This window comes from Ruditapes philippinarum, unplaced genomic scaffold (genome assembly GCF_026571515.1).
Source record: "Ruditapes philippinarum isolate M1 unplaced genomic scaffold, ASM2657151v2 ctg1397_1_1_1_1, whole genome shotgun sequence".
Lineage (NCBI taxonomy): Eukaryota > Metazoa > Mollusca > Bivalvia > Venerida > Veneridae > Ruditapes > Ruditapes philippinarum.
Window position 1 is genome coordinate 447,369 of NW_026859154.1, and position 20,030 is coordinate 467,398.

The 20,030-nt window shown below is 30.9% G+C and overlaps 2 protein-coding genes across 2 annotated transcripts; one reads left to right on the forward strand and one right to left on the reverse strand.

Annotated features, from left to right (window-relative positions):
• Positions 1-2,712: 2,712 nt before the first annotated feature.
• Positions 2,713-13,503, forward strand: LOC132755450 (NADH dehydrogenase [ubiquinone] 1 alpha subcomplex assembly factor 3-like). Its single transcript, XM_060746319.1, has 5 exons — positions 2,713-2,865; positions 4,149-4,374; positions 4,845-4,911; positions 5,750-5,850; positions 12,968-13,503. Exons 1-5 carry the CDS (start codon positions 2,804-2,806, stop codon positions 13,424-13,426), a joined length of 915 nt encoding a protein of 304 aa, XP_060602302.1. The 5' UTR covers positions 2,713-2,803; the 3' UTR covers positions 13,427-13,503.
• A 3,718-nt stretch (positions 13,504-17,221) lies between these two features.
• On the reverse strand, positions 17,222-19,071 carry LOC132755449 (uncharacterized). The gene has a single exon (XM_060746318.1). The coding sequence runs from the start codon at positions 19,047-19,049 to the stop codon at positions 17,904-17,906; it is 1,146 nt and encodes a 381-aa protein (XP_060602301.1). The 5' UTR covers positions 19,050-19,071; the 3' UTR covers positions 17,222-17,903.
• Positions 19,072-20,030: the final 959 nt, after the last annotated feature.

A 20,030-nucleotide genomic window follows, 5' to 3' on the forward strand; every position in this document is an offset into this window, starting at 1 on the left:
GATATATAACACAATATGCTAAATTGAAGTTCAGTTGTGTTTATCTTCATCATTTTTTCTCCTCGATATACTTCTTTTTTTACAAAGTCTCAGGACTTTTTTTTTATATCTTGGCATGACTAACTGTAAAGGAAAAGAAGAAGAAAATAGCAACAAACAGCTTTTCATTATTGTTCTTTTTTGAGATTTGAAATAAATTTGATTATATATTAGATAAAAACTATATTAACATTGACACAAGGGCATTATTCACATGTTTCTTTAAATTGTTCCTTATTATTGACCAATCGAAACATCTTCCAAATTCCCTAACTCGAACAATGCATTTAAGTAGTTTTGTCACGTATCAGTCAATGTAAATAACCGATCGTATATCATTTATACTATGATCTAATAATGAAAATCATCTTTAGAATACCAATTGACATATGAAGTACATCAAATCCGAAATATTGTAAACAAACATGTCATTTTAACTTTTGGTTTGTAAAAAATATTAAAGTACATTTACATAATTTATGTCTAAAGCAACTGCTGATCATACGAAACAAACAAATTAACATTTCTTGTGGTTTTGATAAAAACTTTAGAAATTTTGCCGAGTAACATCGTATATGTGTGCACATGTCCTTATGTTTATGATGAAAATAATTCACTTACATACAATAGTACTCTCACATTCTATATGCTATTATTTTTGTATGCAGGCTTTTACTGATGATTATAGTATTGAACCGAGAACCATGTAATTTGAAACATGGAAGTGGATAACTGTTGTAAAAGAAGAAAGTATAAAATAACATTTATAACAAAAACAAGTAACAAAACATTAATGTTCAATAATTGCCATTGAAAATAGGTTTCTACACACCTTTTGCAAAATTTTACTATGGATTTCAATAGAATAAGAATACTGTAAGTTTTTGCAACCAAAAAATGCTTTGAAGTATAAGTCTGCAACCAAAATGTGCTTGAACAAGATTTTTTTGTGTATTGAACGTTATTATCTTCGGACTTGCGAACTAAACCATTTTGTACAGCATTTGACAGAAACATATTTTGTTATTGTTAAATGCAGTTCAAAACTTACAAATTCGAATAAATTAGGAGAAAAACCGACCAGAACAGTCAACATGTCAAATTTCAAAATATCTACATGATCAGTTTATATCTTCAAATAACTTCGTCAAAACAGAAATCTAGGATGCTGAAACCTTAAACCGAGTGTGGCATATATATTGCATTATGGAATAGACATACTAATGAACTTCAAAATAACAAAGAAACCAACTTGCCTGGCAAAAAATCGTTCGCCCGTTTCAAAAAATCACGCCGTGTTCGACATTTTGTCAAGTTTGCAACCAATTCGCTCGCTTGAACCAAGTGTGCAACCACTTCACGTCCTGCCCCTTGTATAAGAAGAGCGTCTGCTTTAAGAACCAGCGGGCGAGTTCGATCCACAGTCACGATATTTGATACGTTTTTTTTTCTTCTATAAACTACTTCGTGCTTAGTGAATGATTTAAATTACAAACATGTTTTTTTAATAAATAGTTTTACAGAATTCCTTTGTTGACATTACTTTAAGAATGACTACAAATGCTGCATTTGATTACTAACTACTAACTGAACGACTGGAGGTATAAGATTTACTTTGCCTTTGCATCTTTTATGATGATTGTCTTTGTACGTAAACATTCAATTAAATGTACTTTGTTTCACCAGGGTCTTTCAATTTGAAATACCCTGGTTTCACCATAAACATCAAATAGATGATTTCATTAATATTATGGAATAAAATATCTTAGTGATTAATGAACCCGGATGTCAGTAAATGGCTTATTACAATGTAACTATTTTTTTACCATTTGTAAACAGACTTTTAAAAATAAAGCTCCTTGTATCTTGTCCTAAACAAATCTATAAAATGTTGGCTCGTGATTTCAATATCAGTAATACTTAAAGAGGTTGGTATATTTCGGTTTCGTCTATTTACAGACAGTTATCCCTCAGACACTTCATCCAAAGCCATTTTTTGCAGACACTTCATCCCTTAGACACTTCAACCCTCCTTATTATTAAATTTGATGAGACATTTAACCCCCATTTTTCGTTTTGTTTTTACACAAATGAAGGTGAAATTTTCAAAATGTAATTTTAAAGGTTTTTTTTAAAAAAAACTCCCTTTATCTTTTTTAAAAAATTTAAAATTTATTAAATGAAAAAAAGAGTATTATAAAAAGATGTTTTTAAAAAATGGGCATTTTTTTAAATAAACTTATTTTAAGGGTGTTATTACCCTATATTTATAAGTTATGTGCTGGGATTTTACAAAAATATTTAATTTTTTTGGCTTTTTAGGTGTTTGGAGCTCCACTCCCAAATTAAAGTGGCTGGGTATTTTTGTTATATGATGGTGTTGAGTCCATGTCAAAAATCAAGTAATTGTTCTGTTTTGTTCTGTTCAAACATTATCGATAATATTTAATCTAAAAAAGTGGATTAGGAGCGGAAAGTCATTGATTTTAGGGTATGAAATGTCCCAAGATGTAAAGTGTCTGGGGAAGAAATGTCTTGTTCCCTACAAGACCACCAGAATGAAAGCAAAAAATAAACAACAACAACATGTCTATGGGTTGCAAGCAATAAAACTCCTAATAATCGGCCTCCATATACATTGATACCAAAAGCTACAAGCTACAAGTCAAGTTACAATATAAAATAATGACAATTTAGAGGTTACTCACATGTTCTTCCTCAACCAGAGTTATTTCCCTTTGAATACTCTTTTTCGACACAGACAATGTCACTAAGAAGAATTACACAGAAATGTACTTTTTTGTCTCGAAATCAACAGTATAATAGGTAAACACCATTGTTCAAATGTATTTTTATTTGATGCACAAATTTAAATCAAATAATGCTATGGTTTATCTTATACACATCATGTTTTATGTAACAACTTGCTTGATTTCGGATATATCAAAATTCGACTAAATTATTTGTAAACAGTGGATAAATTGCCAAGAATTGAAATATTCCGTCTAGATACTTACCCTGTGTTTAATAAGCCATATTCTTCAATTTCCTAAATGTGAGTTTCCTAGATTTTAAATCGAAACATTTCCCCTTCAATTTCATCAAAATTTAAACTTACCCTTTGACAAGTTTGAGTTTTATAAAAGAAATATATATATAAGAAATAATACATCCCAAGCAGTGATAATATCAAGCGATAAAATCACTGTTTGGAGTTTGGATGCAAATTATTAAATCACGCGGGCGTAGCTTGATAAAATCACTGTTTGAGATATATTATTTCTTCAATAATTAATTATAATATAGTTTAATAATATCATTATGTAAGGCATAGAATAACTTTTGAAAGATTTTGATATATTATTTTGATTCTAACACAACATCAACAAATTAATGCTACTGTAAGCCCTTATCTGATATTAAGCTAAATTGCGCTCGATTTGTTTCCAGCGCTATCACATTTTTAGTCGTTTTGTCATATGTGTACCATGTGACTAAGAAATTTGTACAAGGTAACAGTACTTTTTAACAGTATATAAATTTAGTCATGTGTTGTTTTTTTCAACTTGCAAGGTAAGGACAGTTAAGTTATTGTTACACTTCGTTCAATTGTTACAGCTTGATTTACATGTAGCTGAAATTTTCAAATGATTTGTTCAGGGTAATTAGATAACACATAGATGTAACACATGGGTTTGTGAGTAACAGTGAAAATATCATCCCTCATGAAAATACTGTTACAGTATATACAGTATTTTCTTCGGAATGATATATTTACCGTCACCCACAAACCCATATGTTATTTATATAAAATGTTACTAATATGATTCATTTTAGTGCATTTAAATTGATGCAGGGACATGTTTGACAGATCTGATGAAAAATTAACTTTCAACAGGTTTGGGAAACCTCTAATCTCTATATCTACAAACAGAATGCACATGTTAAGTCTGTTATGTTTAACATATATCTATATATAGGCTAAACAAAGTATTATATATGGGATATGGATTTTTGTATTTGTTCTACAAAAATGACTGTATTACTCACCTGAAAACTTATAGGTACATGTACATGTATTTATTAAATAAAATACTGTATTATTCCAGGCTTTTTGTACGCTTTAAAAAGAAACCAGTGACCCCAGAGATGACAGAGAAGTATCTAGATCCAGAGATGCATTCTAAGTTATCAAGTAGTACTGTATTATTGAGCCAACAAGAAAGTGATCTTATATTCATTACAAAATACAGTGGACTGGGATTTTTCCTCAATAACAGTACACAGCTTGCAGGTCCAGCAATATTCTTCCCAAGAACATTTCTAAAGTGGAAAGTAAGTGGACATTTAAGTAAGCTTGTTTAACTTATAATGAAATAGCTTCAAAGACAACGTATAATTGTATGTTCTCCATTTTTAGCTCAGCTTTTGTAAAAAAAAAAATTATAAAAAATAGAGGTATTGTTACAGTAATGGCTCCGTTGCCGTCCGCAAACTTTAACCTTGATCATAGATATTACGGTCTTTCCAGCGGCTATTGCAATATTGTATTAAAAACTAAAGTACCATGCCATCTTTACCTATTTATCATTGCCATCAAATTGCAATTTTTACACAGCATCATGAAAATCTTTTTTAAAATGATGCAATAACATCAAATGTTCACTTGATTTTGTTGGTAAATGCAGGTTTTCTTTTCTGATAATGTATACCCGCTTGTACAGTTTTTATGCAAGAATATAGGCATAAGAATAATTATTCCACTTACACAGTTTAAAGCATAATTCTCTTAATTGTCGTTTCAGATTTTTGGTTACCAAGATATAAATGAGAAGTCACTAAGTTTGTTTGGTTTACTCACACCTAAATTAGGTAAGTTACTAAGTAGATGAGTTTAAAACTTCTGTCTGGCATGCTCACATATATGTAAGGATAAAGTTTCTCATGTAAGTTAATAGATAAGTTAGGGAAGCTTGTTTGTAAATTTATGCTGACATGTAAGTTTGATTACAATTAAAGATATATGGTTTATCATGCTCACACCTAGGTTAGGTAAGTGAAGGTATTTTTTGCTATGCTCACACTTAAGTTTGAAAAGTAAAGGTGATTTTTTTGCCATGTTCACACCTAGGTCAGGTAAGTAAAGTTGATTTTTGCTATGTTCACACTTAGGTAAGGTAAGTAAATGTTTGTTGGGTTTTTTTGCGATGTTCACAACTAGGTAAGGTAAGTAAAGGTAATTTTTGTTATGGTCACATATAGTTTAGGTAAGTGAGCTAAGATATTTTTTGTTGTGCTCACAACAAAGGTGATTTTTCCTATGCTCACACCTAGGATAGGTAAGTAAAGGTATTTTTTTTCTATGCTCACACCTTAGTCCTAGGTTAGGTAAGTAAAGGTATATGTATTTTCCAAACACAATCTAAGGTACGGTTATTAAAGGTATTTGGTTTACTGTTCTGTTTTAAAATGATTTTTTATGCATTCAGATTAAAAGAAGAAAAAAGCGTTTCCAGAGACACACATGTAGTGCAATGCTATCATTAGGTGCATCTTTATGCTATGTTTGTATAAGACAAATGACATCACGTCAAAATATATGTACAGAAGTACAAAACCAATTTTATGTAGTCACATAAGCCACATGGGTATGTGATAAATTGTATTTCTCAAGTATAATTTTCTACAATGACTGTCTATATTATTTCAGATTTGTTGATTATTGGAACAGGTAGTATGAAGAGAGAATTATCAAAAGATACTGTCACATATTTAAGGAAGAATAATGTCAGCTTTGAAGTATTGTCAACGGTAAATTTTGTTTATAATATTATTATTGGAAAACAATTATTTTATGTTTATTTGTATTTAACAGCAGTTTTAAAGGCTAAATTGTTATGGTGAGTGAATTCAAATGACTTGTTACTGCCACTTATGACTATTGCATACATGTGAACTTTTTTTGATGATCAAGTGGGAGATTTTTCTTTAAAAAGAGGGAGATTTTTTAATATGCAATAAACAAAGAAGGAAGTTCTGACTTACAAAATAGGGAGAATTCTTTAATTTGTGAAAATACCCCTTATTTTAAGAAAAATCTTTGAAAATTTGGCTGCAGAAATTGGGAGACCCCCCGCTAAAAGTGGGAGAGTTCACATGTATGCTATTGTTTGAGTCCTATATGTGCCATAGGTTTTCCGTTTCATGTGAGAAAGTAATTCAACTACAGTTGAGTTCACACTAAAGGTTACACAAAGTGCACTAGGAGTGCACTAGATGTGCACTACTAGTGCACTTCAAAGTGCACTAGTAGTGCACTACTAGTGCACTTCATAAGTGCACTTTGTAGTGCACCAGACCTTTTATATGTATCAAGCAGTTACCTTTTATTTCAATGAATAGCAACTTGACTTTTACAAAAAGATAGATAAATATAGATATCTGTATAATAGTTTTTCATAATAAATTTGAAATTTTGTGAATATTGGATTTGTAAAATATGGCGTAAAAATATTAGAAACAATAATTTTTCAAAGTCATTAATTTTACTGATTTTGTACTTTAAAAACTTAATTGTTAGAATAAGTAAATATAAACAATTATAACTTTAATTGATATTTAATACGATTCTATTTTATTGAAATCTGGTAATGAATATGAAACATTGAAATGCTAATTAAACAAAATTCAGTCAGTTTTTTGTTGTTTGTTTTTTTTTTGGGGGGGAGGGGGGCAAATTATACCAATTAGTTATTTTTGATCTTAACTTATGGTTGTTTTAGTTAAAGGTAATGATTTTAAGCATTAATAGCCTTTAATACATTAAAGAAATAATTTGTTTATAATTGGCCTAAATTTTGTCAATTTTGTCCCATTTATAATCTTTCTTACCTTCTCAAACTGAGAATCGCCATTTAAATGATATATATTATTCTCAAAATAAATATTTATATATAATGATGGTATGTATGAAATGTGGATTAAGTATTGATATGTACCTGTGGGACACTAGTAACTGTATACTTTAACTGACATGGATATTAACAAAAAGATTAGAAAATCTTTCAATTCCATTTTTGAGACGACACCAATCTTTTTTATTTTTTTCATGCATTGCAACATAATTATGCTATACGATTATTTTCATAAGTTAATTATAAACTGCAAAAATATTTAAGTTTTCTTTTTGTACTACTTGTAATGAAATTTATTTGCACCAACATCCAGAGAATACAGAATTCCCTACATTGCCTACTTATATTTATCATCTGCCTTTTGTTATTTACCCTGAGGGGCTCTCTTATCAGCAGGGTACTATATTAAAACACCAATACACAGCATGACTTTTGACACTCTAATCTTCTGTAACTGTTTTCTGCTCATGTGTGATATTTTATTTTAAATCAAAGTGCTGCAGCACTGAATGCGACGGACATGCAACCGGAGAGACATTAAGGCTTCTTTTAAACAAAAACAAAACACAAAATATATAACAGAGAAAATTTGTTCCATACAAGTTCGAGATTTGTAGAGCAATATATTTTGTGTCCCAAACTGATATAATTCAGATTTTCTACTTTCAAGCACTTAAATAAAGAATGAAATTCATGCCTAAAAACTCTGGTCAAACTTGTAAATCAGTGTCCTTATCGATTTATTCTAAGAAATGAGCTCTATGTAAATAGAAAAAAAACTGTCAACGAAATATTTCTAAAATAAATCCAGGCAAATAAACTTCAAACATAATACATTATACATTTGAGAATGCTATTTAGAATTGCTTCGTGTTATATCATAGTGGGCATATAGACAATAAAATATAAGTCATTTGTATTTTTATTTCTCTTGCATAATATGTCTCATTAAAAAAAATTTGGTTAAAATCATCAGCAATTAATAGTGTATTTTTTAGATTTTTTTTATTTACAAGGTAAAGATGTAGAGGCCACAGCACATCGTTATTATTTTAATTTAAATGTCACTTAAGCACTACAGTGTTTAGTTGTCCTTTTCAATTTCACACTAAATTCCATTTCAACTTGTTTGCATCTTACAATTGTATAGAATTTCTAAAAGTATTGCATGTAATCCGCTGGTTTATTAATTACATGTATAATGTGTACTCCCTAATCGCCTGTCCAAAAATCAGAACAGGTGAAGCAGAATCTATTTTTAGAATAGCGAAGGTTAATTCATATCATGACCTAGAAAAATATGTAAACAAACCACAAGAATCGGAAGTAGAACTGATATTATAACTTCCTTACCATGAAAGACTACATGGCGGTAAAGTGTTGAAAAAACTCTCTTCTTACATGCATTTTCAAAAAATAGATATTTATACTAACTATTGTACTGAATCTAATATATTAATAACTGCTGAATATTCAGCTAAACCGCGGTATGAGTCACGAAAATAGTTCTTCTTTTATTAATGCGCGAGTTATCCTAGAGTCACGAAAAACTTTTGATTTGTTAATAATAATGTTTTGTATAATGTAGAAATATTTATTTCCTACTAATAATGTCTTGGAACTCAGAGGTTACAGCTTTATTGCAGTATAATTTGCTGTCCTACTTTTCCGACAGCGGTAAATCGTTTCAGCAGTAATTTGCATAATGCGCAATAATACTACGGGACTATAACGTTTTTATCAATAATATACGTTCATATTTTAACTTTGATAACTTAATTTGAAATTGAAAAGGCTAAATATGGAAGACATTAAGATATCCAGACAAAGTATGGGAGTTTTGAAGGATCAAATTCATCTACTATTTCTTGGGCTGTTAATCGGTTTAGGACACATTGCGCGAGTGTAGCCAACGAAATCCCATGTGTAGATGACTTAGCTCTGAACGCGCCTGAGGGCGCGTCCGTCGCAAAAAGAAAGATCTGCATTTAACATGTTAAAGGGAAAAGGAAGTTGCAAAATTTTTATAATCATGTATTTAAATATTTCTTTAAAATATATTATTTTCTAAATGTGTTAAAACTGACAAGGCAAATATGTCAAATCTATAATATAAAAAATTAACATTTCTCAGTTCAGAAACAAAAAGATGCTGCACATTTAAATGCAGAATTGCAACAAATGTGGACAAATATTGATATGAAGTCTCTATATGCATTCCCTTTATACATTAAATTTTTAATATAGAAATCTTGAATAAAGTTATCAATTTTATTTATTTCATGGAAATTTTTTAATTATTTATATCTTTAAAAATTTTGCAAGCATTTCATGGTTGAAAAACATAATATCACAGTGTATGGATTGTTTTAAAATCAATCAATTAATATTCTCTTTCAATCTTGAACATGAGGCATTGCCTCTTAAGTTATATATTATTATGCAGAATGGCAAGGAATGTGAATAAATGGATATATAAATATAGAAAATTCCGCTTTAGAGACAATAATATCTAATATGCATTTATGCCATTATGATTTTTTTTGTATGTTTGATTATACAAAAATTATGGTCATTCATCTATATGACTAACTAGCCTGAGTGCCAATGTCTGATGAATCCCAAGCTTGTGTCAAACATGCATTTTGAAAAAACCAGGGAATTTCAATGCATACTTATAATCTGCAAAATTGACTGTACTTTGTTATTTACCCTGAGGCCCTCTTATCAGCAGGAGTGTTGTATAATGAAAACAGTCCCTCTCAGATAATACCAATACACAGCATGACTTGAGATTTTCCTCTTCAATAAAAGTATTCCCTTTATACATTAAATTTTTAATATTGAAATCATGAATAAAGTTATCAAATTTATTTATTTTATGGATAATATTTTAATTATTTATATCTTTAAAACATATGCAAGCATTACACAGTTGAATACTAAATTATCACAGTATATTGATTGTTTTTAAAATCAATGTATTAATATTCTCTTTCAATATTGAACGTGAGGAATTGTCTCTAAGTTATATATTATAGAAATAATATTTAGCTTAAATATAAATCTTTCCTTGATTTGTTTGAGCTTATGAAAAAAAAGTTTATGTTGTTACAAACTAAATTAATTGGGCCCGAATTATCACATTGATTTTCCCATTTGTACACTAGAAAAATTGAAATACACGGCCATTAAAAAAAGCTTTAAAAACACTTGTTTAATTATCCATTACGGAGCATATTTAAATTTAACGAATGTAGGACAAAACCCCACCAGTTAAAACCCCACCACTCAAAATTTTATAGAGTGGACAAAACCCCACCACTACATATCATAGAGTGGACAAAACCCCACCACTAAATTTTACAGAGTGGACAAAACCCCACCACTTCAGTTTTATAGAGTGGACAAAACTTTCTTGTAAACATGTTAAAAAACAAACAATTGTGCATCAGCAGAAACTCAAAATAATGTGTGAACAACTCATCAATAAGGAGTTACAGTTTGTAACACCTTTTTGCAATCAAAACATCAATAAATAATCTGTTTTGTTCTTCAGGGATTAGGATTAAGTTTTTTGTGTACAGTTTGTAACACCTTTTTTGCATATTGCACATGCAAGATGTACATGCATTGTTAATAAAATTGTTCATTCTTATATTACACAAATGTTATATTGAAATTAAAAAATAAAATGTGAAAAAAATGTGTGTATTATATATATTATACTTCATCAAATCTTGCCCAATAAGTGGTGGGGTTTTGTCCACTCTGTGAAATTTAGTGGTGGGGTTTTGTCCACTATAAAATTTAGTGGTGGGGTTTGTCCACTCTATAAAATTTTGAGTGGTGGGGTTTTAACTGGTGGGGTTTTGTCCGTCTTCCAAATTTAACATTATTGATTCTATAAATTTGATTTTAAGGGGTATTATTTTACACTTACAGTTAAATACTGGTTAATAAAAATATGATTACAATAAATAAATAAAAAAAATTTAAGCTTTAACATGATATCACCTAAAATGTTAAAACTGCTGATTTTAAAATTTACTTATTTATATTCATGAATAGGCCATATATATTCCCAAAGTTTTTTTTCTTACAGCAACTTAACAATGGATGCCCCCTGTCACTTGATTTGCAATTATCCAATAAACCATTTAGGTGTCACCTTCCCTGGCCAGCCTGGTCATATGGTCTAGTGCACTAGAAGTGCACACGGTGTGCACTTCTAGTTCAGCTCTAGTGCACTAGAAGTGCACAAGGGTGGGAAGTTTAGTGTGAACTCAACTGTAGCTAATGTATGGTTGCTGGTGTGGAAATATGTACAGAGGTTAATCATTAAGCCGAAATATTACTTCTACACAACTACTGATGGCATGCCTTCAGATAAATAAAAGAAATCTTAATGCAAAAAAACTATGTTAATAGTTTTAGAAATGTGTAAAACTATTTTTTGGCCCGACTGTTAGAAGAATAGGGGGTGCTATTGTACACTTCTGGCATCTGCATCACACTTTGGTTTAGTTTTTGTGTGCAAGTTGGTATCTCTCAAACTACTGAAAGGAATGCGTTGAAATTTCACGCATTTATTTGAAAGATTAATAGGAGATGACTACCTAAGGCTTGTAGCTCTAACTTGGATTTGAACAGAATTATGGCCCTTTTTGAACATAGAAATTTCTACATTATCCATAGAAATTTCTACATTGTCAAAGCTCTTGTTTTACTATTACACACAGAGAAAAGTCGAGCAAGCTGTCCTTCTGACATCTCTTGTTTATACCAAAAGTCTACTCTGTTTCACTATCACTAAAGAGTAACACCCTTTTTGAAACAATTATTTTGGTAGTCTGGGAAAAATCAATAGCATTGTTGTTAATCGAACTCTAATGAGGTCAAGAAGCATAAAAATATCAAATTTGAATTTCTTACATATCAGCTGAAACACTTACAACAGAAAGATATTTAAAGGAAAAATGCCAAGAAATAATCTCAGAAATAAATTTGAAAATCATATTTTTGTGCTGTTATTAGCACGATTTGAGTGTAAAGCATTTCAACGCTTTTCAGTTTTGGGTCATTTTTCACAATGAGAATTATCATTCTAGGAAAAATGGAATAAACGAATGGTCTGAAACTTTGCACCCAATTTATTAGTCTTGACCTACATCAAATGGAATATTCATCTTGAAAAGTTACTTCCAGTTCCATCATGTCAAAAACCTTCAGTGGAGTTACTTTAATTGTTAATTGCTCAACAGATTGGTTGTACTGTATGTTTGTAACCAAATTATAGCGGAGACCATGAATCATATTTCTGTGATGTCTGAATTACAATCTTATTTGTTAACATATTGTTGTCCAGAAATAAAATAAGTAGAATTTGACATATAGTTAATACATGGCATATATTGTTACAAGTTTGTCTTTCATTTTGAGATTACCAAATAGTGCCAGTTATAGCTTGGTCCTTTTGTAATTTTAGTATTTATTGGTCATGGGTAGTTTTAGCTCTATCTTTTTGTAATTTCAGTATCAGGCCATAGCCATTGTTAGTTTGGTGTTTTTTTTGTAATTTTAGAATCAGGCCATAGCCATTGTTAGTTTGGTGTTTTTTTTGTAATTTCAGTATCAGGCCATAGCCATTGTTAGTTTGGTGTTTTTTTTTGTAATTTTAGAATCAGGCCATAGCCATTGTTAGTTTGGTGTTTTTTTTGTAATTTCAGTATCAGGCCATAGCCATTGTTAGTTTGGTGTTTTTTTGTAATTTCAGTATCAGGCCATAGCCATTGTTAGTTTGGTGTTTTTTTGTAATTTCAGTATCAGGCCATAGCCATTGTTAGTTTGGTGTTTTTTTTGTAATTTAAGTATCAGGCCATAGCCATTGTTAGTTTGGTGTTTTTTTTGTAATTTAAGAATCAGGCCATAGCCATTGTTAGTTTGGTGTTTTTTTTGTAATTTTAGAATCAGGCCATAGCCATTGTTAGTTTGGTGTTTTTTTGTAATTTCAGTATCAGGCCATAGCCAGTTTTAATTTTCAAAACAATGATCAACGTTGGATAGCAGCAGCCCTTTTACCACCAGAGGGACAGCACAGCACCTTAACAAAATATGTGAGAAGTATTTATAATGATAATCTTGACAGCACAGACTTTATATACTCCGATGAGAAACGATTACCACAGATTGATGACAGTAGTAATAATAAAAAGATAAACATGTTGCAAGATAAAAAGACTAGTGATAAAAACAAAGATTTGCCAAAGTCTTCTGAGGAAGACAATGAAGATGAAGTTAAATTGTCCGAGACCTCTGAGGACGACAAAGAAGCTGAAGTTAAAACAGACAATGAAGTGACTGATACTGAAATAAAGACTGTAAAATCTCCTCTAGGACAGGGTTTTAATTATTTATCGCAGGACGCTTATGATGTGTCTAAAGGTCCTGTTAATAAAGTTGGTAAGGAATGAGAGATGTTGAAATAGATATATAACTGATTAAATGTGATATTTAATTTTTGTGGTAATTATAATGTTGTGATCAATTATTTAGTGTCAGTTATAACTGTTTGTCATGTTTGTTTATATGACCTAAATAGTCATGACTCACCTTAGTGGCCAAAGCTAAAATAGTTTTGTAGATGAGATTAATATCCTGATTTCTGTCAAAATAGTATACAATGTACATATTTAAGGCCACCTGAGATGAGCTTTTTTGTTATTTCACCTGAGATGGTCCTCACCTGAAATGAACTTTTGTAATATCTCCTGAAATTAGTTTTTGTAATCTCACCTAAAATAGTCTTCCATTACCTCACCTGAAATGAGCGTTTGTAATCTTACCAGAAATTATTTTTTGTAGTCTCACCTGAAATTAGCTTTTGATAACTCGCCTGAAATTAGCAATTGTTATCTCACCTGAAATGAGCTATTGTAATCTCACCTGAAATTAGCTTTTGTAATCTCACCTGAAATGAGCTTTTGTAATCTCACCCGAAATTAGCTTTCGTTATCTCACCCGAAATTAGCTTTTGATATCTTGCCTGAAATGAGCTTTTGTTATCTCACCTGAAATGAGCTTTTGTTACTTCACCTGAGATAAGCCAGAAATGAGCTTTTGTAATCGTACCTGAAATTTACTTTTGTTACTTCAACTGAGATAAGCCTTTATTACCTCACATGAGATAAACTTTGTTACCACACCTGAGATAAACTTTTGATTCCTCACCTAGAATGTGCTTTCATTACCTCACCTGAAATGAGCTTTTGTGGTATCAATTTGTCAGTAATGTGACATTATCTACAATTCTTGTATAACAACATATCCTGCAGGTGTGTGGAAGTCCTATACCCAACTTGTCTGACAGGGGTTTTTATTCTTGCAAACCAAGTAGATTTTACCATAAAACTTGTCCATGGACAAGTGAAAAGCCAGTAAAACAAAATACTGTATTTTTTGTTTCTTGTCAAACATGTCAAATGGGGCCATTCATTTTAGTAAGTTTATTTATAAAATCTTAGTTAAGTATGGGTAAATAGACTTTTTCAATAATTTCACCCCATGGAAGGACTCTTGTAGGAAAGTTAGCTCCTTAATACATGTAGGGCAACCACTGACTCTTTAAAGTCAATTTTAACATGCATTTATTTAATTTAGTTACAATTTTTCAAGTTGTTTTGGTTCAAATATTTTTACCATTGCACTCATTGACTTTGTTATTAGATCTGGCTTTTCTTAAAGCCACGTGATAATCAAAAGAATCATAAAGTGTTCCAATAGAAAAACGTTCTTTTTAATCACAGAGAATGATCATAAGCTTAAATCTATGTTAAGATTTAGTAATCAAAAAAAGTATGATAGTTCGGACACGATTCATTGCCTTATAAAATTTGTAGAATGTTCATAAAACTGCAGAAATGATGTTTGGTCTTTATGTAGGTAAATCTGTTCACACCTTACTATGAAAGAACCCTGTGACCTCTCATTAACTGTATTTTATATGGCCATGTAAAATTAAGCTGTGAGAAGTAAAAATTTCTGCCAAAATTTGTCTGTGGGCAAGAGGCAAAAATTTATTAATACATGTAGCATCACATTGTGGTCACATTTGTGATATATTTTGTATTGTTTCAAGCTAAGGTTAACCACATGTAGTGTTTCGAAGGTACTAGCTCCGTATTAACAGTTAAACCGTGGCCTATTTTCCTATAGAAGGCTGAGGACAAAAGCTGCTTTTGAATGGTTTCAACGTGTAAAATTAAAATGGTATAAAGCTATATCTAAAAAATGTATTTATAAAATTTACTAACAGTTAAATTATATTTTTTACATGTTTTGTTTGTTTGATTTGGGTTTTACGTCACACCGACACAGTGTAGGTCATTTGGCGGCGTTCAAGCTTTACTGGTGAAGGAAGACCTCAGGTGCCCCTCCTTGCATTTTTTCAGGCACGAACGGGCACCTGAGTAGAACCACCAACGTTCCGTCAGCTAGTTGGATAGCTTCCGGGATTCGAACCCACAGCGGTGAGGATCATATTGTTTACATGATCTTATGGCCTATTCTCAAAAGTTTTGTGACATAAAATGTAATATTTAACCTGGGACATAAGATCTTATGTCCCAGATTTAACGCACATAAATGTTGTACGTAATCAAAATAAAATTTTCCGCGCCAAAATGTGCTGCAATTTTAAGTACGTTTGTATCTGTTAAGCAATGATTTTGCGCATCAACCATTCGTCTTAAAGACAATTTACAACTATATTTCATACAAGTATTTTGGAAGTATTCTTTTATAAAATTCATACAATATTTTTTTTGTAGCAGATACGTAGCTTTTAACACTTTAAAAGTACCCTGAAAACCGCCGTATGAATACATCTGCGGTTGTTTCTGAATTTATATTTCATTCGAGTGTTAACGATATGTCGAATTCTATTTGAGCCGGTGACAACGGGTTCAAGTTACTGAACAGTATGTTTTACACAATGTTGGTCACCGAGAATATGTAGGCTGGTATTTCCATTCAGTTAGAGTGACAACTTCTGTTGCAAAGTAACCACAAAGAAAAGAAGCATCCACTTGGGACATTTTGACTTTTCGACGTTCAGTATATTGAGACACTCACTGGCCACATATACTAATGTCACTGTTATCAAAAGACCTAAGAGCCTAAGCCATAAATCGTTCGGCGTATTCTTACTATTTTGTTCGACATCCTTACCCAAAGTTCTATTCCAGGTCCAAACCGGACGATTTACGAAAAGGGTAAAAAAGTTGTGATTGTATAGAAAGCATGTATACATCGAGGGTCTTTCAAATAGAATTATTTATTTGATTACAAATGTATACATTTATTTGAAAGTTTCTGGTCTAAGAATTTTATTTTTATTTCGGTTTTACATTCGCTTCAGCATTTAAGCATTTAATCTAGTTAATGAATACCAAATTAAATAGGGGATATTCATGTCTTTCTTATAAATACGGAGTTTATTTTCATCGTGTGGTATGAAAATACATAGTTCATGAGAGGCGGTATACAGTCACCAGTGAAATATACAAGTTCATACCACTCGATGAAAATACATCCTGTATTTATATAAAGCACTTGAATTTTCTGTTTATTATAAACCTTTTAGTCTTTCTTGAGCTAACAATTCGAAAGATTTTAATCTCCTTTGTGTATTGAAGTACATGTAGTCCAAAAAGACACATGTGGAAATTATATGTTTCACTGCAGTGAAAAATATTTTTTTACAGTGAAAATATGGATAATGAAGGTATGCATTCTATTTCATTTTTTTCACAATATTTCATTACAAAGTATATAATAAAAGGTTTTCTTCGTGTAAATTTATTTAAATCAATGCTAGATTCATAATTGATGTTTGTTTTGTTAAATAAAACGTACCAAAATTTCACGCTTGCGAAATCAGTCTAACCCACATGTGTACAACAAGATTAATCCGCATCACCTAATTTAAACCTAAACTTCAATACAATATTCTGTTTTATATATAAAATTAAATGCGTGTGTACTGTTTTAGTAGTTATTATTGACGATTTATTAACAATGACTTATAGAGAGAAAAATAAGCAATCTTGTTTTGTTGACATATCACGACATATCGAAGTAGGCACACTTTCTCTTCTATAACATGATCTACCAATACCCTACAGACTGGACTAAGTAATTGCTTCAAGAATTGTTACACAACTTAATTTATTAAATCATGCTTGAATTTATGTTTGAAGTCGATTTATATGATGTGTATTCAAACATATAAAAGTAAAATGTAGCACGTGATTTTTATTTGCTAATGATGTTAATGGTATTTCAAAGTTGATTAAATTCGTACGTCATTTCATTTATATTTAAGTATTAATGCTGATTATCATCATAATATCATGGAAATAAAACTGTTTTTATTTCTCATTGCTTCCCATGTGATTATGGATAATAGGCGAGGTGAACTAAATGGTTATATCCGATACCAATTATAGAATAGAAGCCTGTTTTGTCCATTCAGCTCGCATGTGACTTTCTGTTTCATTGTCGTTTTTATCACGATCCGTTATTCAATTGTGTGGATGTTGAATAAATCGAGGGGATTGAATTATTTTAAAATCCATAAAACCATGAAATATTACTGCTAATCGTGTAAATCATAGAACATTTCTTAAATGACTTAAATGAACTGACGAAATAAAATAATGAAACATTTATATTACCGCTGATTTGTACATGTATAACTTTGACTTCAATGGTATAAATAGACATGGTATTACCGAGCATGCTATGCCGCTCCGTTATAATACCAGTGCATTGAAACAATTTTAAACGTTTTCTTAGGTATTGTTTTACACTTTATAAAGTACATAAGTAAATAAAACGAGTTTACAGCAACGAGCTTTGTTTTATTTGTTTCTATATTAATATAAGATTTCAGCCAAAGAATGGTTTGATACGTTTAGAACCAAGTTGAACGTAATGTTGATTATTCCGACGAATAGATTCACAGTCATTAAATTTATCCCCTTCAGGATGTGTCATAGCACATATGTCTAAACATTTTGGTAAAGTCAGAAGCATTATCGCTTCATAGTTTGTCTCTTCTTCTGAAAACTGGCCTGCAGCAGTTGTCACTGTATTAGACAAAATTCCCACAATTCTACTTCCGTCTATGACACTGTTTGAGAAAATGGCCGCGCCGGAATTTCCGGCGGAAGTCTTACATTTTCTAAGAACTATGTTTCCTCTCATGAAAAGTATATTTTCATCGGCATTACATGATGCTAGCCATAAACTATTGGATTTAAATCCTAAAAAGTCTAGATCTGAGTTTAAAGTTTTCACAGTTGGTAACGATAACTGCATAAATTTATTAAGACCGTTGACTGGGAGATTTAAATGTAAAATTGCGTAATCGAAAGCCCCGCGACCAATTTCCGGTAGCGTTTGGGTTTTCAACCACATGACTGGAACGTTTATTTTTACAATATAATGGACGCGGTAACCTATCCGATCTGTTACTTCAACCTTCAACATTTCCATGTTGTCTTTAAAGTCGAGACCGTCATGTACACAATGTGCGGCTGTCAGCACGTGAATTGGAGTCACAAGCGTTCCTGTACACCCAGACGATATTTTTACGACATTTCTATACGGGAAAAGTCGCATTTTATGCCTTGATATTGGCTGGGTATCAGGAAACATTTCTACATATAATCGTTTTGAATTTGAAATTGGTCTATAATCTCCGTTCATAAAGTGGTTTTCATTTCTTTTTCCTTTCATGTCACTTGTTAAGTATCCATTATTTGACCGGAAGAAGTCGGGAAGGTTTTCCGGTCCATACATCTGTGTTTCTACATATGGATCAACATTAAGAGAGATGAACCCTGTCGTCTGCCTGCTGTTCTCGTCCTCATCTAGTCTATCGAAAACATTTGATTCCTGTCCAAAGTCATTATCTGTTTCATCAAGCACTGACTGATAAAATGTCGGTTGGAATTTTTCAAAATGAGACTGTGACTCGGTGTTTGCCACTATCAGTATGTATAAAATATATCTGGATGACAACCAGTCCATTTTTACGACAGAACTATCTTTGAACGCTGAAAAATCAAAAAAGAATCATTTTTACCAAAGTTCAACAGCTACAAAACAAAGTTCATGAAAATGAATAACAAAATAAAAGATGTTACAGAAAATACTACTTAGAATTTTGAGAAATTTGCTTCTCGTGTCGATACAAAGAACTGAAAATATAAAAGAAAAAGAAGAGCTCTAAAGATTTCAACTGGACTAGTTCATTATTGAAATTTAGCATAGCATAGTAAGAGTTGACCAGTTCATTTTTCACATGTCTGGTCAACGCCTTATTGTAGCGTAGGAGGTATATAGTGAAAATATTTACAGAAATTTCAGAACTAATTAGCTAATTAGTTGATTTTTAATTTCAAGTATCCAATATTTGTTCTTAGATATATGCCATTAAATTTATTTTATATTCACGCTTCAAAAGTACGTTTTCTTTTCCGCCCTGTTTTTTCTTCCTTCTTTTCCATTTTAACGAGACTGCGGTTTATTCCCTACATAAAATAATTGCAGAAACAAACCACTTACCAATTAGTATCAAATATTTCAAGATATAATTTTTGTAAAGATCTCATATCGAATATAATTAGATTTTTTAAAACAGTATGTATATTCGTAAGCATAAAAATATGTTATAGTTTACTTTAAAAAATTTATATGCATAGAATGAATTGTAACTTTAAAAAAATGACCTTTTATAGCTTTGAAAATGCCCTTTTTACAAATACGTCATTGTTATGATTTAATCCGCTTTATTCCGGGTATATAATTTTTATTGAAATATACATTTTTTGTTGACGTTTGCTGCAATTAATTAAATTCAATTATTATTAAAGTCAATTTAAAAAATATTACATTAATATTTGTACAAAGTATGAATTATTTTACTGTTAAAATTACAGAAAAATGTGTGAATTGTCTCCTAGCCTAACCCTTGTGGCTGAAGTGTTGCCTTTAAGATGTGAGGCATCA